Source organism: Astyanax mexicanus, chromosome 25, assembly GCF_023375975.1.
Source record: "Astyanax mexicanus isolate ESR-SI-001 chromosome 25, AstMex3_surface, whole genome shotgun sequence".
NCBI lineage: Eukaryota > Metazoa > Chordata > Actinopteri > Characiformes > Acestrorhamphidae > Astyanax > Astyanax mexicanus.
Window position 1 is genome coordinate 7,520,680 of NC_064432.1, and position 24,321 is coordinate 7,545,000.

The 24,321-nt window shown below is 39.4% G+C and overlaps 1 protein-coding gene across 2 annotated transcripts; it reads left to right on the plus strand.

Moving 5' to 3' along the window:
- The first annotated feature begins 916 nt into the window (after window positions 1-916).
- Window positions 917-24,321, plus strand: chrnb5a (cholinergic receptor, nicotinic, beta 5a). Of its 2 annotated transcripts, XM_022681756.2 has the most exons (7): window positions 920-1,366; window positions 11,988-12,133; window positions 12,253-12,297; window positions 15,048-15,157; window positions 20,204-21,143; window positions 23,733-23,875; window positions 24,038-24,321. In XM_022681756.2, exons 1-7 carry the CDS (start codon window positions 1,315-1,317, stop codon window positions 24,051-24,053), a joined length of 1,452 nt encoding a protein of 483 aa, XP_022537477.1. In that variant the 5' UTR covers window positions 920-1,314; the 3' UTR covers window positions 24,054-24,321. The 2 variants fall into 2 exon arrangements, with proteins under 2 accessions (XP_022537478.1, XP_022537477.1); XM_022681757.2 differs by lacking the exon at window positions 12,253-12,297 and having other exon boundaries at window positions 917-1,366.

Below are 24,321 nucleotides of genomic sequence, written 5' to 3' on the forward strand. Positions count from 1 at the left end.
GCATAAAAAGCCAAACCAATATGAGTAAACCAATATGACCAACCCAAACAAAATCAAATGCAACAAACACATACTGTGCTAGATAACCAGCTATTTTACCAGCATAAAAATAGCTGTCACAAATTCAACACTAAGAGTTAAACTGAACATTTTTTAAATGTGTTTCAATGGAAACCCCTACAAACATGTTAACTTAACACTTCAAATTAAAGCAATACTTGTTCAGAAGTATAATTAAATATGAAATTAACTCTTAAATAGTATAATTTATCACTGTCCCCAATAACATATGATCCCACTCTACCACAAAAATCACTGTGTGTGTAAATTCACAATTCAACAAAGAAAAGTGTATGTGTGTAAAAAGAGTGTGTGTGTGTGAGAGAGAGAGAGAGAGAGAAAGAGAGATAATGTGTGTGTGTTAGAGTGATAGAGAGAATGTGTGTGTGCGCACGAGAGGGAGTGTGAGAAAGAGATAGTGTTTGTGTGTGAGTGAGAGAGAGAGAGAGATTGTGTGTGTGTGTGTGTGTGTGTGTGTGAGAGAGAGAGAGGGGGGTGATAAAGACGAAGTGTGTGTGAGAGAGAGAGGGAGTGAGAGAAAGTGTGTGTATGTGTGTGTGTGAGAGAGAGATAGAGTGTGTGTGTGTGTGTGTGTGTGTGAGAGAGAGATAGAGTGTGTGTATCTGTGAGAGAGAGAAAGAGAGAGAGAAAGAGAGAGAGTGTGTGTGTGTGTGTGTGTGTGTGAGAGAGTGAGTAAGTGAGAGAGAGAGAGAGAGAGAGAGAGAGAGAGAGAGATGGTGTGTGTGTAAGAGAGAGTGTGTGTTTGATTTAATGTACAATATATGTCTCTCTTTGAGCGCATGCGTGTTGACTGACCGGCCGTCCAGCGCGTGGCGCGATTGTTTTTTGGCGCGAGCCGCGAGTCTGACGGCACGTCACGGGGCAGAAGAGCCCCACGGACACGAAAACGAAGTGCTCTCTCTTTCTTTCTCTCTCTCTACATCTCTCTATCTCTTTTTCTCTCTCTCTCTTTTACAGTGTAATACTCTGTTTATGGAGCATTAATCTGAGAGGATTTACAGAAAAGCCCGGGAATAAGCAGCCCATTCACGCGGCGGCAGTTTTCCCGCGTCTTTTTTCAAACGCAGCACGCTCGCTGTTGTTGTTTTTTTAACTTAACGGTTTTAACCAACTCCAACAGCTTTACCAACACGGCGAGGAGAACTTTTCCCCTCATACCCGCAGAGGAAAAGAGTGTAAAAGGAGGAAAAAGAGGAGTAAAGAGGGGGAGAGGGACGGGACCTTGACTGGGAGATGGCCGTGAGGTGGTTGAGTCTGCTGGTTCTGCTGGTTCTTCAGACTGACAGTGAGTAACCGGGTTCTTCAGAGGTGTGGAGTTGGGGGTGTGTAGGCTAGCAGTAAGTTAGCATTAGCCAGGGGTGTGAGAGAGAGAGAGAGAGTTTTAATGGGTTGATTAAATGTCTCTCCTCCCTTTTTCTCTCACTCTGCCAAAGTCTCTCTTTTTCTCTCTCTCTCTCTCTCGCTCTCTCTCTCTCTATTCTGTTTTCTAGATTTCTCTTTATTTCTGCTGTTCCTTTTAAATATATTGTCTTTTTTAAAATATCTTTCTCTCATTTATATTTTCTCTCTCCTTTTTTGACGTTGCCTTTTAAACTCTGGTTTGTCTCTATGTCTTTATTAAACCTTCTCATATCTTCTTTTCTGTTTGTTTTGCTTTTTTAAGTAGTAATGACTTTATCTTTCTTTCTTTCTTTCTTTCCACGGTCTCTCTTTCTTTCTTTCTTTTTCCCATCCCCTTTTTTCAATTTTCTCTTTTTCCGCTGATGCCTATAAAACTCTCTTAACCTCCCACCTTGGTTGTTTCTTTTTCCATTCCACTCTTTGTCTGTCTTTGTCTCAATCTTTTATATTTTTATTTTTTTAATATTTATTTTTTGTTTCAGTTTTCCTCTTTTTATTATTGTTTTTGACTGTTTTCTCATTTAAAACTCATTTCCCTCTTTTCTGTCCTCTTTTCTGTTCTCCCTTTTTCTATAGTATGTAAAACTCTAGCTTTTTACTTCTGTCTTTATCTTACCTTCACATCTCTTTTGTTTTTTTTTAGGGATTCTCTCTGCTCTCTCGTTCTCTATCTTGTCTCTATCTGCTTACTGTCTTTCTCTGCTTTTGTCTCTATCTGCTTACTGTCTTTCTCTTTCTGTCATCCTCTTCAATCTGCTTCCTCTCTTTTCTATTGATTTCTCCCCTGATCTGTTGACTATATCAACCCCCTCTCTCTTTAGCTGTCCCTCTTTTTTCCACTTCTTCACTCTCTTCCTTCCTCCACTCTTCATTTCATTTTCTCTCGCTTTTCTGCTGATGTCGATAAAAATCTTTATGTCTCTTAACCACCCATGATTATCCTCTCTTAAGCTTTTGTCATTCATTTTATGCTCACCTGCAATCTTTTTTTTTTACCTCCATCCTCTTTTGCTCCCTCTGTCCTATCTTGCTTTCCCTTCTTTCTCCTCCTGATCCCAATTTCTCCCCCAATTTTTCTTTCTTTCTGCTGCTATCTGCAAAAATCTCTGCTCCATTTTTGCTCCACTTTTTCCACGTCATGTCTGGCTTCTCTTTCTCTTATCGTGCTGATTAAGGGTGCATCCAATTGCATATTATTTACTACTACTAACTCATTTTTGAGCATGTTGTTTGCAGTACAGATAAAACAATCAAAATGAAGTATACTCAAATTCCTTAAAATACAAGCTCAGAAGTGGTCTGATTTTCAACAAAGTGTCATTACAATGGACATAATTATCCCACATTTCAGTGCAAAATGGAAAATCACAGAGCTACTCAAATCTGAAACAATCACAATCACAAAAATTTGTGATACAGTGTATATCTTATCGTCTTAGTGGGTAATTCGTAACTGGGCATAGCTATGTCGCCTTTTTCTTGCTCTCTCTTAATCTCGAGCTGCGTTCCAAAGATTAGGCTGCATCCGACCAAGTCTTTTCAGGAAAGTCAGTTCACTCAGCGGCCATCTTGGCATCTTGGCAGCCTTCTATCATTGGGGTTTCATTGGGGACCATAATAAAACTAAAACTAAAAGCCTAATTACTATTTGAACAACGTATTTTACAACACTGATACAATCTAACCAATTATTGTATTGTATTGTATTGTATATTACTAGTTTGTAATAGTTGACTCAAAACTTTCCTAAACAAGCAGGAAGTTTATTGGCTCTTTTTGTTGAAGGAGGTGACTTTTTCCATAAATGGGCACCATGATTAATGTTGTGAGAAATCCCATTCATACAACAGTCAGTGGCGACCTCATAGAAGGTTGTTCCATAGTGAAAGACTCTATAAAGAACCAAGAAATGCAGCTGATGTTCTTAGTTGGAGTGATTTTAGGGACGCAACTACACTTGGTTGCCAACAGTTCTTTACACATATTAGTGATCTAAAGCACAGCAGCCAATTGCAGCTGGATTTAGGGCGTGTCGGTGTGTCTTTGGTATCATGAGGGAGCCAAAATTATGCTTTGCACAGCTCAAAATGTGCAAAAGATTTACTAATTATCTTAATTAATCATGGGTGTGTTTTGGGCGTGATATGAAATAAACCAATCAGTGTGTCAGTTTCCATTCTGTTTAAGAGGCAAGGTGCAAATCTGACCCGGTAATGCAGATTTCTCCTGTATAACATCCAAAGAATTTGACCATTTCTCTCTCAGGAAGTGACTTAAGTGCTTATGCAGTCTCTTGTCATTTCAAAACTTGACTACTGCAATTCTATTCTAGCTGGTCCTCCACTGCATGCTGCCAAGCCAATGCAGCTAATTCTGAATTTAGTCATGTGGCGTTCCCTCCACTAGTTTCCCATTGCTGCCCACATCAGATTTAACACCCTGCCACTGGCCAACAAAGCCAAAATTAGCCATCTCCTTCCTATTTAATGGCAATGGTCAAAGCCAGATTGGCACCAAGAGCTCTTAGAGCTTCCAGTATGGCTCGGCTTGATTCAACATCACTCAAGACCCACAAAAAACAGAAACATCCTGACTCTTCTCTGTCCTACGACCAAGGTGGTGGAACAAACTTCCATTGGGTGTTGGAACAGTGGAGTCACTTGCGGTCTTTGAACGCAGACTGAAGACTCATCTTTTGGAAGAGTTCCTAAACTTAAGATAAAAATGATTCCTAGGGTTCTAAACATTATCAAAGCTGGTGTATCTCCTGATGCTGGTCTCTACAAACTAGCTTTGGATGTCGCTCTTGGTAAGAGTATTCCCTAAGCCTTATTTACTCGTTAATTATAATTATCAACTGTTGTGTTTGTCCTCATATGAACCCCATAGGGACGGCACTGTGTGTCTCACTGGTTTAAGACTGTAATATAAAGACCAGTCTGGCAGAACTGGGCTGAGACGGAACAGAACAAGATGTTAGTTTGGTTCTCAAATCTTGTTATCCCAGAGCCTAGGGCTACTGCAGGGGCCTGCTCAACCAGATCTGATCTATGTGTGTGTGTGTGTGTTTTCTGTTTATGTAAGTGGAATTGAGTAAGCTAAAGAGCAGCAGTGACAGCAGTAAGAGTGTGTGTGTGTTTGTGTTGGTGTGTACGTCTGTGTGTGTGCGGTGGAAAGAAAGGGAGGGTGAGATGGGTTGGGTTGAATGTTTGGGTCTTTTTTTGTGGACTATGCGCCCAAGGAATACGCCTGATGGGGCATTTTTTTGTTCTTGTGTGGGGGTGAGGGAAAATAACTAAGAGAGACCACCCAGTATATACAGCTCTGAAAGAAATTAAGAGAGCACTTCAGTTTCTGAATCAGTTTCTCTGATTAGGTTTATGTTTAAAGTGAGTAAAAGTATGTTGAGTAAAATTAACATTGTTGATTTATTCTATAAACTACGGACAACATTTCTCCCAAATTCCAAATAAATATATTGTCATTTAGAGCATTTATTTGCAGAAAAATGAGAAATGGCTGAAGTTCATATTCATAAACTTTTAAGAGTTCAGAAATCAATATTTGGTGGAATAACCCTGGTTGGTTTTTAATCACAGTTTTCATGCATCTTGGCGTCATGTTCCCCTCCTCCACCAGTCTTACACACTGCTTTTGGATAACTTTATACTTTACACTCCTGGTGCAAAAAATCAAGCAGTTCAGCTTGGTGGTTTGATGGCTTGTGATCATCCATCTTCCTCTTGATTATATTCCAGAGGTTTTCAAAACCTTTGGTAAAATCAAAGAAACTCATCATTTTTAAGTGCTCTCTTATTTTTTTCCAGAGCTGTACATATTGAATGAATGTTTCAATGAGTTTCATCAGTGTACATTAGGTTGAGATGGCTAAAAATTGGTTGCAAACAAGTAAATGTGTCAGTATAACACGATTGCTGTTTTTTCTTGTCCCTAGGTTTTGCAAAAATTGTGCTTTTGAAACACATTGGGTACCGTACTTACGTTTATTGGCACTTTCTGCCTTGGGGTGGGCAATTTGACAAAATTTGTAGAATCGTGATGAGTTTTGCTATTGCAATATGTGTAATATTAGGAATACAATGATTAGTCAGCGTAATGGGAAAGAGATAATAGGCTAACTCAGTTTAACAGTTTAAACTCAACTTCATCTGTGTCTCAAAAAAGTGCCCGATCACAACCGATTACATATTTACATTTAAACATCATGGCAAAAATACATTGCAGAACGTCACACGCTCTAGTATTTTCTCGGGCCACATTTAGATTTCATTACAGGACGTATTTGCTGTGGCATCATTTCCACAAGCTTCTGCAATGTCACAACATTTATTTCTGTCCACAGTTGCATAATTTTTTCCCCAAAGTCATCTCCAGTACATTCCGAAAATTCTCATGGGGGTCTCAATCAGGTCTGCATTGTCATCTTGGAATATGGAAAAAATCCATTGATGAAATAACGACCTTCAGTATATTCAGGTAGTCAGCTGACCTCATCCCTTCCTAGAAGATCATGTTTTCCTGCTGTCCTGCTTCTTAATTAATCTTCTTCTCTATGCTCTCTTGAGGTTGGTTGTTAATTAATATGGTTAAAGGAAGACTAAGGAGTGTGTTTGTTGTGTTTGTTCTTAGAATACCTTTGTACTAGTCATAGTATTGGTTACCATATTTTACAGACTATAAAGCACACAGTGTTATAAGGCGCCACTATCAATGAATGTCTATTTTCTGGTTTATTTTCATACATAAGGCGCACCGGATTATAAGGTGCATTTTAAGCGACAACAGTAAGGAACAAGGGTGTCACCATGTTTCCCTTCTAATTCAAGCAGATCTTGCTGCTCTGGGCGCCTAGGTTAACAAAATCAAACTCAAGGATGTTAATCTACACAGATTTTTCTTCTGAAAATGGATTATTTGGGTGAGTAAAGCGCTTCGCTTAAGCCTACTTACAGTAAGCTTATATTTCCGGTATTTTTGTGCAGTTAACCTACGGTTAGCAGCGCTTAGTGCTAGTAAATGCCGTCCGACAGTGTTACACAGAGGAACCCTATTAGCTAGCTGTTCTTCCCATGTAGCTTGTTTTTACATGGAAAACATACAGGCTATAATCCGATATACTCGCCTCTGAGTGGCACAAGAGCTAGTGCTGCGGTTAGCGGCTAATGCTAATACTGGAGAAACCTCACTGAAACTCCCTTATAACACGCCACTTCAGTGGAGTGGCTTTACTGCTCCTTACATCCTGACTGGTAGAATTCATACAGATTATAAGGAGCACTAAGGATTTTAAGTGTGCCTTATAGTCTAAACATACGGTAATTTTCTCTGTACGTCTAAATACTTGGCAGTTGAGGCATTGAACCATAAACATAGTGGTATGCTGTGCTTCTGGATTCTTGTTGAGTCAGTATCAGTTTTTTGTGGTTGTGGTTAGTTGGGTAGATAATAATACATGCTAGTAGAGCCCTACGCATATCTTCAGTTGTTAGGTGCATGATTTGTCTACTTCCTGTATTGTGTTACTTCTATGTCAATTGTGTAAAATGTTCATACTTTGGTTCAACAAGTTCATGCAGAAGGGGCTGCTTATAAAAAACCTTGCTTAGGGCTTTGAAAAACTGAAATTATTATTTTTATACTTTTTTCCTTTGCCAAATGAATTGTGCTTCATCCAGGTCACTGAGTGACTAATTGAATATTGAATAATTTAAAACCGATGGTTGTTTCTAACCTTATGACCTCTTGGCCTATATGTTATTCTAGGACCCCACAAAGATGCTTTAGGACTCAAAAATTCTAAATAACATGATTCATTCACGATCTGGAGCTGAAGTATAGTCTTTGATGAAACCCATTGAGGTATTCGGAGATTTCTGCAAGAGCTTAACCAGTTTCTTCAGTAAACCTGTTATCTGTGAAGGATCTTCGAGGCAAAATAAATGTATTAACCCACACAGATGCTTTGAATGGCACGGGTGAGCTATGGGTAAGAAATAATTCATCAAATTCAGTTAGGTCACTCCATGGGGGGCCTAAGAGGGTTTAAAAAAGGAAGCATATCCAGTTAATTTAACCTTCATTTCCTGGGATAGGATGAGTCATAGCTGAGGAAGACATGCTCACTAAAAGCAACTTGCATAGGCCACACTGGGGAGCCAGGTACCGAAAGGCCAGACAGACGACTGTGTTTTAAAGAACAACAAACAACACATCACGCAAAGTCATGCAGAAACAAAGCGCTAGGAAAAACATGAGCTAAATATGACTTATGAGCATTTTACAGACTGCATGAGGAATGAAGGTTTAACTGAAGCTTTATTGCTCTGCACATGCAAGCAAGTCATAGTCATAGTGTGTTTTTATACTATTACAGTTCTCTTCTAAATGTTTATTTAAACCTTTGCAATATATCATCTTGCTAACAGTGTCACAATAGCAAGATGAGTCAAAAGTGGCAGGACACACTTTTTTTTCAGAAACAAAATATTATGACGGGCATATGTGAGTTGTATGCTCAGCCCACTCCTCCACAGACGTGAAGCTCACTCTGGTTGCCAGGCTGTACACAAACAAGTGCAAGGCAAGTTCAATAACTTCCCAGCTGGCACACAACCGACCTTCAATGTTGAAATGTGGTTGAAATATGACTAAAGTAATGTATGTTGTAGTTTCAATGTTGAAACAACGTTGAATCAACTTTTAATGTTCAATGGTTGTGCTAACATTGAAAATTTTACGTTGAATCAACATTTAATGTTCAATGGTTGTGCTAACGCGGAAATTTTGATGTTGAATCAACATGATTCAACGTTGATTGAACCATAACATCTACGTCTGCCAGCTGGATTCTACCAGACAGGTATCAAGCCTTATATTGACTTTACACGATAAACAGATAAATAAACAAATTGTGTGTGGGGAGGGGGGGGGGGGGTGTTAGGGATATTTGGATTTCAAACTGACATTTTTCAGAGGCACACTCAAAACAAAGGGCTCAGAATCACTGAAATTTAGTGTATTTTTACTGTATTTTCTTAGTGTATCTTACTGTATGTTTCGCACTATAAGCAACGCTAGCTATGGTTAGCAGCGCTTAGCGCTAGTAAATGCCGCCTGACAGCGCTACACTGAGGAACCCTGAGTGCTCCGGTAAGCCAGGGCACTATTTAAGAATAGTTTGTTCCATGTAGCTTGATTACACGCAGACTACAGTCCGATATACTCTCCTCTGAACGGCGAAAGAGCTAGCGCTTAGCGCGGTTAGCGGCTAATGCTAATGATGCTCAAGCCTCGGTGCTGGAGAAAAACGTTGCTGAAACTACCTTATAACGCTGTACTTTAGCGGAGTGGCTTTACTGCTCCTTAATACCTGACTGGTAAAATTCATACCTAAGGCGCAATGACGATTTTTGGGAAAATTAAAGGATTTTAAGTACACCTTATAGTGTGAAATATAACAACAACTACATTACCATAGTTTAATGTGTAGTTTCAATGTTTTATAGCCATTAGCTAGCTAGGTAAATTTCCAGTTAAAATAAAAGATAATAAAAGCTACCCATCACAGAGGAATTAAATAATAAACAATAATAATAAATTGCTGTACCACCTGCCCCCAAGCAGGTTAAGCAGCAGTTAGGTTGCTGAACTTTAGCGCTCCATGGCTATTTTTGTATCTGTCGGGTTCCCAATTCTTGTCCCAATTAATAGGGTGGAGGATTTCACCTTTTCGTCTTCTAATTCTGTTTTTAAGGGGAAGGATTACACTTGAGTACAAGAGATGGGGGTATAAAAGAGAAATGGGATTGGGCCTAAATCCTGGTAGAGCTACATTTGGGGTAAAATAAGGGGATTTAGGGTAAATTGAAGTTTATCTGTCTGCTACTGTAATAGTGTTTTAGCTTTATTTCTTTTTGAGTGGCACTCAAACCAAGGTCAGGGTGCAGAGACACACACACTTACACACACACACTCACACACACACACACTTACACACACACACTCATACACACAGAAAGAGAGGGAGGGAGAGTGATATGAAGCAGATCTGAGCCCTGAATTGCTGCAGGGGACACGCATTCAGAAATTACTAATGTGTAATAGAGTTATTGTGGCTCATCTGGCTGTGTGTTTGAGTGTGTGTGTGTGTGTGTGTGTGTTTGTGTGTGTGTGTCAGCATAATGTAACGGATCATTGCGATTGGATGTGGCATTATCTTGGATCCGTGACAAAGACTAGGTGTATGTCAGAGCATCATGTTCACAGAGAACGGGCAAAGTCAGACACAATCTTGTCTCTCTCTCACACACACTCAGGCAGTGGGGGTGGACTGGTGTGTGTGTGTTGCAGTGTGTGTGTGTTTTTTTTATCTTGGCGTTGGGGTGGTTGAAGTTTTTCTGGCGCTCTGTGTGCAGCTGATGAGATGTGAAGGCGTGGGGTGCGGTATGAAATCACTCTGACATGTTTGTGTTTTCACCTTTCCTGCAGATACTGACCACATGCAGGTCAGGTGACACGTTGGCCTTTTCTGGACATTCACCTTCAGATTTAGAAAGACAAAAGAGTTTTTTGGGGGGATAAAATGTAATATTTAGTTTAGAATAGACTTTAACAACACTACCCCAGCTCAGAAAACTTTGCAACTGCAAATAAGCAAGTAAAAGTATTAAAACAGGGGTTGGACAATGAAACTGAAACACCAGTCATTTTAGTGTGGGAAGTTTTATGGCTAAATTGGACCAGCTTGGTGGTCAGTCTTTATTAATTGCACATTATTGCACCAGTAAGAGCAATTTTCTTATAAACAAAAGTACTGGAAATCATTGTCTACCCTCATTTTCAGATTTGGGTTTTGCCTGTGCTTACTGAACATTTATTTATATTATAGTTATAGAGGAGTAACCAACATGAAAACCAGAGAGCTATGAGAGTCTGTGGGTAAAAAGTTGAGCAACTGTAAAGCTAAAAGAAGATGGAAAATCAATCAGAACCATTGCTAGAACCAATTTTGTTCATAGCCAGTAGAACCATTTGAAATGTCCTGAAGAAGAAAGTCGTCACTGGTGTACTGAGTAACAAGTAATGAACAGGTAGACCAAGGAAAACCACAGCAGTTGATGACAGAAACAGAAACATTGTTTCCGATAAACCAATTCCAGAGAGCAGGAGTGAAGGAATCGCAATCTGCTTTTTGCTGAAGACTTCATGAACAAAAGTACAGAGGCTTCGGCGGAAGATGGAAACCACTAATTACCAATAAGAATAGGAAGACCAGGCTGGAATTTACCAGGAAGTACAGAGACTACAGCCTGTGGACTGATTATAGACTAATGAGACATATATAAACCTTTACCAATGTGATGGAAAAGCATAAGTCTGGAAAAAGAAAGGCTCTGCTCATGATTTTAAATAAACTAGCTTATCTGTGAAACACAGTGGAGGTAGTGTCATGGCTTGAGCTTGCATGGCGTCTTCTGGGATGGAAAGAAGTCTACAAAAACATTTTGTCTATCAAGTTAAAGAAAGATTTGAAGATCCTTCTTCATGCAGCAAGTTGGTTACTCAAAACACACTGTAGCCTGGAAAAGCATCACAGAAGAACAATGCAGAAGGATAGTGATGTCAGTGGGTCACAAATGTGATGTAGTTACTGCAAACCAAGGATTTGCAACTAAATATTAAGTGTGTCCGCTCATAAGAACAATGTGTGGGTTCAGACAGAAAGCGCTGTAAATCAGATCCAGAAGTAAAAACCTGGAAATAAAAGCTGAAATGTTGGTCTTTTGTCTCATTTTTCTCTTTTAATGTCAAACCCAAGTGTTTTCAGTCTACAGCAGAAATAATGAGTTTGACCTCACTTTTCCAGTACTTTTGGGACTTTTGAGGGGACTGTAGAGGTTCTAATAGGTAAAAAACTAAAACTAAAAACAAACAAATGTAACATTATAGAGTTTTTTGGTATGGTCATCTGGTGTACCACCATAGATTCATTGAGTACCACCAGTGGTACCTGTACCACAGTGGATTAAGAATCACTGATTGTGGAGTGATGATGTTAAAGTAGAATATTTCAGACTCATTCAACAAAGATGTCGACTAGAAAACCAGGAACCTCATTCACGAAAAGAAAACCTTGCCAACTGTGAGGTTGTGAGTTGTGTTTTAGCCAGTGTTATATTATAGACACTGGCAATATTGGGTAGGCATACTGTATATGTGCACACTGACGAAAATACTTGTGCATTTTATACAGACAGAGGTGATTTGAAATGGTGAACATGGTGGAGCTACAGAGCAGATCACATTCAGTAGGTGGTTAAACAGCTCGTTTTGAGTATAGCAGCAGCTGAACCGTAATTGCAACAGAGAGCCGACTGTTCCCCGCTAACACGGTAGACCAATTTTATTGATCGAAATATCAATCGGTCTGACCTCACAGTGTGTGACCTTTGACCTCTGTGTGTGTGTGTGTGTGTGTTCGTCAGGTTCTCTACAGGCAGACGCTGAGGAGCGGCTGGTGGAGTTTCTGTTGGGTCCAGAGCGCTACAATAAACTGATTAGGCCCGCGGTCAATAAGAGCCAGCAGGTCACCATCGGCATCAAAGTGTCCTTGGCTCAGCTCATCAGTGTTGTGAGTGCTGTACACACACACACACACACACACACACACACACACATTACATTACACACTACACTTGAGTGCTAAACACACTCTCCTAATCCTGTCCTGCTGTTCTCACCCCCGCGCAGAACGAACGGGAGCAGATCATGACGACTAACGTGTGGCTCACGCAGGTGAGACTTCCCCCCTGCAGCTCGCTGACACCCTGCCACATCAACATGTTACTACACACACACACATATATACACACACAAACAGACACAGAAAGCGCCTTCGTTTTCAGGAAAAATGTAATTATGAACACTTTTTTTTTTTACAAACATCAAAAACAGAGGTTCTGAACTAGGAAAAAAAAATATATATATTTTTTTTTTCTTACTATATGGTGTATCGGATTATAAGGTGCACTATCAACCATCACTATAAACGTCTATTTTCTGGTCTATTTTTTTTTTTATGCATAAGGCGCACCAGAATATAAGGAGCATTGTGCAACACTAGTAAGGAACAGGGGTCATGTTTGCCATGTTTTCCTACTTCTCTCCTGAAAACGGTTTATTTGGGTGAGTAAAGATAGAATAAACCTCCGTTTATTTACAGTAAGCTTAGATTTCCAGATTTAAAATAAGGCTGGGTGCAGCAATATTATCATTAGCAGCTAACTGCTAGCGCTAGCCACGGTTAGCGGCTAGTGGCGCCCGACAGAGCTACACTGAGGAACCCTGAGAGAGTTTTGGTAAACCAAGGCGATATTATATAGCGTTTAGTCCCACATAGCTTGTTTTAACACAGTAAGCATGCAGGCTACAGGCTGATATACTCAACTTAGTGTGGTTAGCGGCTAATGCTAATGCTGCTGAAAAACCTCACTGGAACTCGGAGTGGCTTTACTGCTCCTTACAGCAGAATTCATGGTAGAATTCATACATAAGGTGCACCCAACTATAAGCTACTGTCCATTTTTGGGAAAATTAAAGGATTTTAATTGCGCCTTATAGTGCGAAAAATACCATATACTGATTATTTCATATTACTTTGGGGATTAAAATCAATATTATAAAGTACTCAAGCTCTACAATTCATAATCCTTATGCATCATAAACTTTTATCCCCCCCTGAGGTTCTCCTAAACATATGCACCAATCATCCTTCACATTAAACAAACCGTCAGGTGAAGTGGATAACATTGATTATCTGTTTTCGATGGCTCCTGTCAAGAGATGAATATAAATTGGGTAGCAAGTGAACAGTTGATGTGCTGAGGTTGATTTTTTGAAGCAGGAAAAATGTGCAAGAATAAAAACGAGAGACACTTCGACTAGAACCACATTTGTAGTGTGCTTCTGGTGTGCAGTGGTCCAAAATGCTGTAAAGAAGGACAACCAGTGTACTGATGAGTCCATTTTCTGTTGAGTTTGGAAGGTCAATGTCCCCAATACTAGGATATTAAGAGGCACAAGGGGTGCCTACACACCTACCTGAAAAAGCATAAAAGAATGGATGGATTCAGTGTGTGTGATATTTTGTAGAGATTTTGCAGCCCCCATAACACTTTACTTGGATGGTCCATTTGATGGCTTCTTTGATGCTCAACTGAAATTCAACTAACATTCAACTACATGTCTATTAAATGCAAATAAACTAAAAGGTGAAAGTAAATGATTCTCTATTGAATAAAACCCTACATTCAACTCTAATCCAACCGCTTATCTTAATATTTTAGGATTGGGTTTAGGGTTAGATTTTAAGTTTAGGTTAAGGTTACGGTAAGGGTTAGATGTAGGGTTTTGATTTTATGGTTGATTAAGGGTTAAGGTTAGGGTTAGATGTAGGGTTTTGATTTTATGGTTGATTAAGGGTTAAGGTTAGGGTTAGGTGTAGGGTTAGGTTCTATTTTCAATCATTTACATTCAACATAGGGTTCAATTTCAATTTAATGGACATTCAATTCAGTGTTAGTTGAATGTCAGTTAAGCATCAACAAGGCCATAAAATGGACCATCCAAGTAAAGTGTGACCTAATAAATTTAGTCATGATACACTATAATACATAGTACACCAAGGTTCAATCACTGCAGACCTCCAAACGTCTGTGGCCTTCAGATTAGCTCAAGAACAGTGCATAGAGAGAGCTTCATGGAATTGGCTTCCATGGCTTTTCCATCACAAAGCACAATGGAAATCCACTGGACTCTAGAGCAGTGTGAGACGTGTTCTCTGAATTGAGAATGGATTGAGTGGAATTGAGTGGATAAATCTGGGTTTTGAAAAACCCAAGAAAAGAGAATTTGTCTTACTGAAATGTGCCAAGTGTAAAGTTTGGTAGAGGGGGGATTATTAGAACGTTTAATGCTTTAATGCACCACACCAAGAGATTTTGGACTATTTCATGCTTTTTTTCAACTTTATGGTCACTTCCTTTTCTAGTATGACAAAACAAGATCATTAAACACAGGGATGAGCCAGTTTTGCACGGGAGAACTTGATAGGTCACCTTTGGAATTAAATAGAGCCAGGCCTTCTCATGCAACATCAGTGTTTGACTTCACAAATGGACTTCTGGAAGAACCAGGGTTCGAAATTTCCTATAAACACACTCCTAAACCTTGTGGAAAGCCTTCCCCGAAGAGTTGAAGCCATTATTGCTGCAAAGTTTGGGCAGACATCATCATATTAAACCCTATTAAAGGATTGATAAAGGGATGCCAGTCAAGTTCATATGCATGTAAAAGCAAACAAACAAACACTTCTGGCAATATGATGTACTTTATGTTTTCTAATCCTCATTCTGACTAAATGATTACAGTCAATTTTCAACTCAGAATAATTTCTAAGCAGCTGTTCTTAGCAGATAAAATAAAAAATAAAAAACTGTTTGTGTTCCTCATCCCTTGTTTTTTTGTTCTCTCGCTGTCCCTTGTAGGAGTGGAACGACTACAGACTAGTGTGGGACCCAGATGAATATGACGGCATCAAAAAACTCAGAATCCCCTCCCACCACATCTGGCTGCCTGATATAGTCCTCTACAACAAGTATGCCGCAGCTGCTGCTGCTCCTCACACTCTACATTTGTTGCCAGTTGTTGCAAATACGTATATTTAACTTTATTTTAAGTTGCACGGTTTGCTGATACATTAAGAGAGAACTTCAGTTTCTGAATCAGTTTCTCTGATTTTGCTATTTATAGGTTTTTGTTTGAGTAAAGTGAACACTATTGTTTTATTCTATAAACTACAGACAACATTTCTCCCAATTTCCAAACAAAAATATTGTCATTTAGAGCTTTTATTTGCAGAAAATGAGAAATGGCTGAAATAACAACAACAAAAAAGATGCAGAGCGTTCAGATGCATCTTCAGATGTTCTCCTCCACCAGTCTTACACACTGCTTTTGGATAACTTTATGCTGCTTTACTCCTGGTGCAAAAAATCAAGCAGTTCAGTTTGGTTTGATGGCTTGTGATCATCCATCTTCCTCTTGATTATATTCCAGAGGTTTTCAATTTGGTAAAATCAAAGAAACTCATCATTTTCAACACTAATACAGCTTGTCTAGTCACTGTAGGGAAGAAGTATTGACAGTATAGTAGGACTTTGAACTCAAGGACTACACAGGTTATACAGCCCTCCAGTATTGAGCTGTAAAGCCATTGTAGAACTGTGTTCTCTGAAATGATGGGCTGTAGCTCTTTAGTACTTTTTGAATTAGTTTTGGAGACAAAATAAATAAAAGAAAATCTGTGTATTAAACCTCTAAACCTTTAAACATATAGATATTAGATACTTAATTGAACAATACAGAAAGATGGAGATAATATAAGTAAACACATTCAACCAAATAACCCCCCTCAATTAGGAGATTCCAAAAACATGATTTAATAGGGAGAAGGTTTTTCTTACTTCTTTCCTAGAACTCACCATTTCTTTCTTTTGAGCTATTCCTTGGTGGATTTGCTGGAATGTTCTGGGTCATTGTCATGTTGCGTGGCCCACCTTCAATTAGGAAATTTCAATACCATCTACCTGTGTCTTGCTTTCACAGGGAGAAGGTTTTTCCTACTTCTCCATGCAGAATTCTTTCTGGATTAAGACCAATATTATGATGTGTCCCTCCAGAACTCACCATTTCTTTCTTTTTAGTTATTCCTTGGTGGATTTGATGGAATATTCTGGGTCATCGTCATGTTGCATGGCCCACCTTCAATTAGGAAATTTCAAAACCATCTACCAGTGTCTGACTTGAGACGAAATTCTTGCTGGATTAAGATCCAGGTTTTGACTTGTCTGTCCAGAACATGCCATTTCTTTTTGAAGTTTGTGGATTTACTGGAATATTCTGAGTCATTGTCATGTTGCATGGTCCACCTTTTGTCAGATTTAGTTTTTGAACAGACCTTCCCAGATTTATCTGCAACTACAATATTTCAAACTTTCTGAAGGCCTCAGGGAGCCCTTTAGAGCAAACTAAACTAAAGTTCTGGGGGTTAAATAAGACATACTCCTCTATTGTCCTCCCTAAATTGTTACATGTCATTATTGTTCAAATAATACATGTCCTAATTGATATGTTTTGTCAAAGAACGATGTAATATTATTGAGAGTGTGCCTATATCAGTAGACTTTTAGGAGAAAAAGAAACCTTTTAAATAAAACAGGGTGCTTTAGGTAGAATATTATATATCACTTTGTTTTGATTGTTTGCTGGGTATTAACGGCATAAGCCTCCTAATCTTTGGGGGATTTTAGACTCCACACGCTGTGGATGTTTTTCTGTTTTTTTTTTTTTTCGCTTGAAACACAATACTCCAAGCAGGCTGTCAGTGTTCCAAAAGACTGACTAATTATGCCACGGAGTTGCCAAAAGCGAGAAAGCAGCCGCCTCACCATGTTGCTACTCTGTCAGGTCATTTGGGCTTTTTTAGAGCGATCCCATACGCAGAGCTGTATGACAAATGGTATAGCTCATGCATTTTACATAAACGTATGATTTAGGTCACTTTGTTTTTTATAGAGTACAGAAATAAGGTAAATTGGCTTATAGAAGTATTTATACCTCTTGAACTTCTTCACATTTTATTATAATACAAACACAAACATGAATATATTTAATTGAAATGTATTTAAGTGATACACCAACAGAAAGAATCAAGTCAAGTAGTTTTATTGTCAATACTGCATATGTACACTACATGCAGAGAATTGAAATTACGTTACACTCCTTCCCAATTTTACAGCAAGTACAGATGATAGATATAATAAAAGAGAATGGGAGACACTATGGGTACAATACAGCAGGGACACAAATAGACATACATGAGACAGAAACAAGGTGCAGTAGTGTGGGGGAGAAATAGATATATGAATAAAAGTAAAAAAAGAAATATATATATATGTAATATAAAAGAGTGGGAGACACTATATGTATAATACAACAAGACACAATGAACATACGTAAGACAATAGTGCAATATTGATGGTGATTGGGATGGAATGACTATACAGTAGTGCAAATATGTTATATAGCTGAAGGCTGGTAAAGTGAATGAGTGCATAAAGTTCTTAAAGTTCACAGTTTTTGGGGAATTAAAGTGAGTATTGACAGTGCAAGTATATCAGTAGTGCAGGTATTGGGTGTGTAGTGAAAGTCCATTTGGAAGGGACCAGTACTTTGTGTATTGTAGTGCAGAGTTTCAGTACTGTATTGGGATAGAGTATTGCAGGATTGGGATAGAGCAGGAAGAGAGTTCAGCATCCTCACAGCCTGATGGATGGGGCTGTCTCGCAGTCTGCTGGTCCTCTCCCCGAGACTCCTCAGTCTCCTCCCTGATGGCAGCAGGCTGAAGAAGCTGTGTAGTGGGTGGGATGGATCTCCTGCCTGAGTTGTGGATTTCTGCAGCTCCTTCAGAGTGACCATGGTCCTCTTGGCTGCTGCTTTCTTTTCTGACCAGTTCTTTCCTTGCTCTAACTGTACAGTTTGGGTGGACGTTCATGTCTTGGTAGGGTTGGCATGTTGGGATGCTTAAAGCATGGGATATGTTTTTTTAGAACCTAACCATGCTTTAAACTTTATCTCCACAACTTTATCTCTGACCTGTGTGTTGAGTTCGTTGGTCTTCATGATGCTGTTTGTTCACTAGAGTTCTCTAACAAACCACTGAGGCCTTCAGAGAACAGGAGTTTATATTTATACTGGAACTAGATTACACATTGTTGGACTCTATTAACCCAATGAACTGACTTCTGAAGGCATTTAATTGCACTAGATTTGATTTGGGGGTATGGAACACTTTTTTTCTGACTTTTATTTGCTTAAAATGTAGAAAAACATGTATAATTTCCTTTCCACTTAACAATTATGTCCTATGTTGTGTTGGTCTATCACTTCTTAATATATTTCAACAAAATACAGTTACACTTGTGGCTGTAAGGTGGCAAAATAGGAAAAAGTTCAAAGGGTATGAATATTTTCTTAAGCTACTGTAAGGTATGTTTAATGGAACAGGTTTCTGGAGGCAGCAGAGTCTTGATTTCAAGTACAATAAAGTTCAAGAACTAGAAACCTGAAGGCCGCAGAGGGGAAATGGGGAAATGGAAGCGTATATTATACTCAGCTGGATCAAGTAAGAAGTGATTACGGCGTGTGATGATGTTTTAATTCGCTTAAGAGGCGTTTCGGGATGCTTTACAGACAATCACGGTCCGTGTAATCCCTCGCTAAAATAAACGCTCCGTTTCACTGCTAATTTTAATTGAAACACTGTATATGATCGTCTTCTGAGGGCCGGAAATAGAAGTGGATTAGTGATTGGTTAATGAATGCATATTAATCAGACACAGGGTGAGATTGCTGGCACGTGTAACGCACACATTCTCTGTGATCTATTGCGCAGTATGGATTATCCTGATCTGAAATTTGAAATATCTGTATTTGGAGTGTGCTGTATTTTGGGTTCACCCAAGGTCATATTAAATGTATGGAGTCTATAGAGCTTCTTCAGTATACAACCCCAATTCCAATGAATTTGGGACATTTTATAAAACAAATAAAAACAGAATACAATGTTTTTGCAAATCCTTTTCAACCTATATTCAATTTAATACACTACAAAACCAAGATATTTAATGTTGTTCCATTAGCTTTCCTTTTAACAACACTCAATATGTGTTTGGGAACTGAGGACACTAATTGTTAAAGCTTTGTATGTGGAATTGTTTTACATTCTTGCTTGATGTACTTTGATGAACTTCAGTTGCTCAACAATCCATGGTCTTAACAGTCCAGGGTCTCAACAGCCAGGGTCTCAACAGTCTGGGGTCTCAACAGTCCATGGTCTCAATGGTTCGAGGTCTCAACAGTCTAGGGTCTTAACAGGCCAAGGTCTCCACAGTCCGGAGTCTCAACAGTCCGTGGCCTTAACAGTCTGAGGTCTCAACAATGCAGAGTCTCAACAGACTGTGGCCTTAACAGTCCAGGCACTCAACAGTCTAAGGTCTCAACAGTCTGAGGTCTCCACAGTCCATGGTTTTAACAGCTCTTAAAGTAGACACTCCGGAGTTACTACATGATATAGAGAATAATGTTTAGTTTCTGTCCAATATTTTTGTCACACTAGTTGCAGCCAGTATTAATCTCATTTTACCTCTTCTGGTCAAAGAACTTTTTAGGTGATTGCCAAGATTTGTGAAGCTGTGTAGAACCTAATGCTGCTTCTGCTAAACCATGTTTAAAGATCATTTACCTTGATCTTTAAACATTTCTCCTCCATACTGTTTGCCTGCAGTTGTGTTCTAAATCTGACAACCCAGGGTGTGGAAATGGGACTGGCAAAAAACCCACACAAAATTTGCTCTACATACTTGACAATCCAAATAAGATAACAGAAAATAGATGCCAGTCCTTAAACTTTTTGCCGTAATATCTGATCCACACATTCTGATCTTTTTATGATTTACTACAGAAAATATAATCTGCATTTGAAAAGTCCTGTTTTTAAAACCAACTAATCATCTCTGTCATAGTCTTCCTAATCAATTGGAAAAAGTGCAGGTTTGTTTGATTGTCTCTTTCTCTCTCTCAGTGCAGACGGCGTGTACGAGGTCTCCTTCTACAGCAATGCCATTGTCGCCAACACAGGTGACATCTTCTGGCTCCCTCCAGCCATCTACAGGAGCGCCTGTGCCATCGAGGTTCGAAATTTCCCCTTTGACCAGCAGAACTGCACGCTCAAGTTCCGCTCGTGGACATACGACCGCACCGAGCTGGACCTCGTGCTGACCTCGGACTTCGCCAGCCGAGACGACTACACGCCCAGTGGTGAATGGGACATCGTCTCGCTGCCTGGCCGCAAGAACGAAGACCCCAACGATCTTACATACATGGACGTGACGTACGACTTTGTCATCAAGCGCAAGCCGCTCTTCTACACCATCAACCTCATCATCCCCTGTGTGCTGATCACCTCGCTGGCCATCCTGGTGTTCTATCTGCCGTCAGACTGTGGTGAGAAGGTGACACTTTGCATCTCTGTTCTGCTTGCGCTCACTGTGTTTTTGTTGCTAATTTCCAAGATTGTACCTCCGACTTCACTGGCTGTTCCATTGATTGGGAAGTATCTGATGTTCACCATGGTACTGGTCACTTTCTCCATCGTCACAAGTGTCTGCGTCCTCAACGTACACCACCGCTCGCCGTCCACTCACCGCATGCCCGAGTGGGTCAAGCGAGTCTTTCTGCGTCGGCTGCCTGTCTTTTTACTCATGCGGCGGCCTGGAAGTTCCAACGTACGGGAAAAGTTCAGGAAGAAGCATCAGCACAAGTCATTTTCCAGCAGTCCACAGGACGGTGACACATACGTCCTTGGTGAGGACCCTGGAAGAGCCTGGAGGTTGGGCGAGCTTCCAGAGGGGTCGGAGTTTAGGCAGAGGGTCAGGCTCAGACGTGACCCTGAAGTGGACGAGGCCATTGAGGGTGTACGCTTCATCGCCGAACACATGAAGATCGAAGATGATGATGAAGGGGTAAGAAACTGTTGAGGAAGGCTATCAACTCATTGAAAGAGTGTTGCTGACTCTTGAATATTGACTGATTATATAGCCATTTTTGCATAATACAGGGGTTGGACAATAAAACTGAAACACCTGTCATTTTAGTGTGGGAGGTTTCATGGCTAAATTGGAGCAGCCTAGTCCAATATTCAGTAAATGCACATTGCACCAGTAAGAGCAGAGTGTAAATATTTAATTAGGAGGGTAAGAGCACAGTTTTGCTCCAAATATTGCAATGCACACAACATTATGTGTGACATACCAGAGTTCAAAAGAGGACAAATTGTTGGTGCACAAGCCACGGTATCTAGGGTAATGTCAGCATATCACCAAGAAGGACAAACCACATCCAACAGGATTAACTGTGGATGCAAGAGTAAGCTCACCTCTAGTTCACCTCTAAATGTCTAAATGGCCAAATTGTCAATATTTCATGTGGCCACCATTATTTTCCCAGATTTGCCCTAACTATCTTGGGTATGGAGTTCACCAGAGCAGCTCTGGTTGCTACTTAGAATCCTTTTCCACCCTTCCATCATGACATTAAGTAGCTGGGGGATGCTACACACCTTGTTCTCCTATACTTTTCGTTTGAGGATGCCCCACACTCAATTTAGGTTTAGCTTTAGGTCTGGAGACATATTGCCCAGTGCATCACCTTTATTGTGTTGGAAAACTGCTATGTGCACCAGTTCCTGGAGGTAGGGGATCATGCTCGGCTTCAGAATGTCACATTCCATGTTGGAATTCAGCTCCCCAGTGCCAAAAACCATTGAAAAAATGAAATAAAAGCAGTAACAGAACATATTAATTAAGTAAGCATATGCTATAATGAGTTGGAATAAACAAATAGACAATTTCATGTCTTCTATGGAACAGATCTTCTAAAATTCTGTCACTAATGGGCAACTAGTGGGCTTAGTATAAACACAAACGCTTCCAAACACCAGTAATACCTCTAGACAGCACACACCAAAGCACAGAAAAAAAATAAGGCTTTCTTGCCAAGTTCTGTGTTTATGAACTGTAATGTAGGCCTGGGGGCGGTGCAGTTCCACTAAGGAATTAGTTTGTTTGTAATTTATTTACAGATATTTGGAGTACATTTTGTCACAAATTCAGCTTATCTTTACTGTCCTTACCTGTCCTGGTATCTCTGAAATGTTGTATAATAATAATTATTTGTCGTAGACATGTAGTTTCAAGATTTTGAATCGAATTCTGGATGTTTTAATCTGATTTGGTGCGATTTGGGCTTGATGTTCAGCTTTTTAATTGGATGTATGATTTCTGTATTGCAGTAGAATTGCAATTATTGCGATGTTGCATTAATTGTATATTAAAAACACCCAACTAGAGCTGTATCACATGGCAAATTTACATTACCAGTCAAAAGGACAAATAGAGAAATCTTCACATTTAATGTTTTGAATTTTTCCTACATTGTAAATGAATATTGAAGTCAGCCAGACTAAGAAAGAACACATAAGGAATCATGTAGTAACTTAAAAGTCTTAAACGAACCAAAATACAAAAAAAAAAAGCTTAACTTCTGCTTTCTGAGGCTGGTAACTCTATTGAACTTATCTTGTGCAACAGAGGTAACTCTTGGTCTTTCTTTTCTGGGGTGGTCCTGATTAGTGCCAGTTTCACTATTACGTTTTTGATGATCTTTGCGGCTGCACTTATAGGGTACTTTCAAAGTTCTTGCCATAATCTGGATTAGAGCATTATGCAAATGGAGCTATTCTCTGTATACCTGTAACTCTACCTCTTCACTACTTTACAACTGATGCTCTCAAATACAATAAAAAAAGAAATTCAAGTACATGTCAATACATGTCAATACAATATAATTCCAATATTGATATAAACAGTATAAAAGCCACTATTTGACAATGCTGAGGCAACCACTTGAAATTTGTAGCAACCACTTAAAATTCCGTAGCAACTGCCTAGCAACCAGGTCAGGCCATTATATATTCTACCTCATAAATACTTTTTAACACATTGGATAGCAGTTGAAATACCATAGCAACCATCTAGCAAAAACAGGAAACAGCCTAGAGGCACTTACTTAGAAGTGGAAGTGGAAATCACATAATGTGCAAAACCATTCTGAGACAGTGCTAGTTGTGTTTAATTCTTTATTTTTAAGCCTGTATATTTTCCGTACATTATTCCATATATTCTACACAGTTTCACTGCTGCTGTAGTCTTTCACACCGTTTAATCAGGCGATACACAGACATCTGTAACGCCTTTGTCCAAAACTCCAGCAAACAGCACAAAACACTCTCTTTACAATGATCCAATTACGAGAATGTCCCATCGTCTGTTATAAGTATTAAAATATTTCAATTGTTTGTGTAAAAAAAAATGTTAGAGAATAAAATAAGACAGGATCATATATTTTCAACATCAACTCTGCTCCATGCCACTGTCATACGAGGTAGCCTCTTCTGAAGCTTATGCACAAGAAAGCTAGTGAGAATGGTGTCATCTGTCGGCGTGTTTTTTCAGTTCTAATAACTGTTTTTATGTGTTTATGTGTGTTTGTAGATCATCGAGGACTGGAAGTACGTCGCGATGGTGATCGACCGCTTGTTCCTCTGGGTATTTATCCTGGTGTGTGTGACTGGAACTCTCGGCCTCTTCGTTCAGCCGCTGTTCCAAAGCTACAACACCCCCGTAGCGAAGGACGAGTGAGTCACATCCCTCGCGTCCTCTTTCATTTCCTACCACAATCACTGTTGGAGACACATCTGTCATTTCCTGTAGTTTAAACATAACCTTTCAGAATCTTTTTTTATGATTTTTTATGTCTCTCTCTTTTGTCTCTTTTGTCATTTTTTTTTCTGCTTTAGCTTCGGCGATTTCTAAACATCTGCCGGTTCACCTCGAGAGGATGTACGAACACATACCTGCAGCAATAAAACCAAGGATATAAGTCATAGACTGAGACTGAGATCCAGTCTGATGTTTGGTAGCAAATCTCAATAGTTTTGCATTGTTTTCGAAATATGCAAAAGTATGTGGTGTTGTATTTAAGATGAAAAACTATGCTAAAACCTTTTTTAGTTGGAATAAGCTGTGCATTATAAGTGACTACAAATAGTTACAGTTCTAAATAAACAACATTATGGCATTA

What these genes read in the sequence shown, in the direction of transcription:
- chrnb5a (XM_022681756.2), top strand. Translation starts at nt 1,315, where the DNA reads ATGGCCGTGAGGTGGTTGAGTCTGCTGGTTCTGCTGGTTCTTCAGACT. An exon ending in TGGCTCAGCTCATCAGTGTT is followed by an intron (nt 12,134 to 12,252) that starts GTGAGTGCTGTA and finishes ACCCCCGCGCAG; the next exon opens with AACGAACGGGAGCAGATCAT. An exon ending in CTAACGTGTGGCTCACGCAG is followed by an intron (nt 12,298 to 15,047) that starts GTGAGACTTCCC and finishes TGTCCCTTGTAG; the next exon opens with GAGTGGAACGACTACAGACT.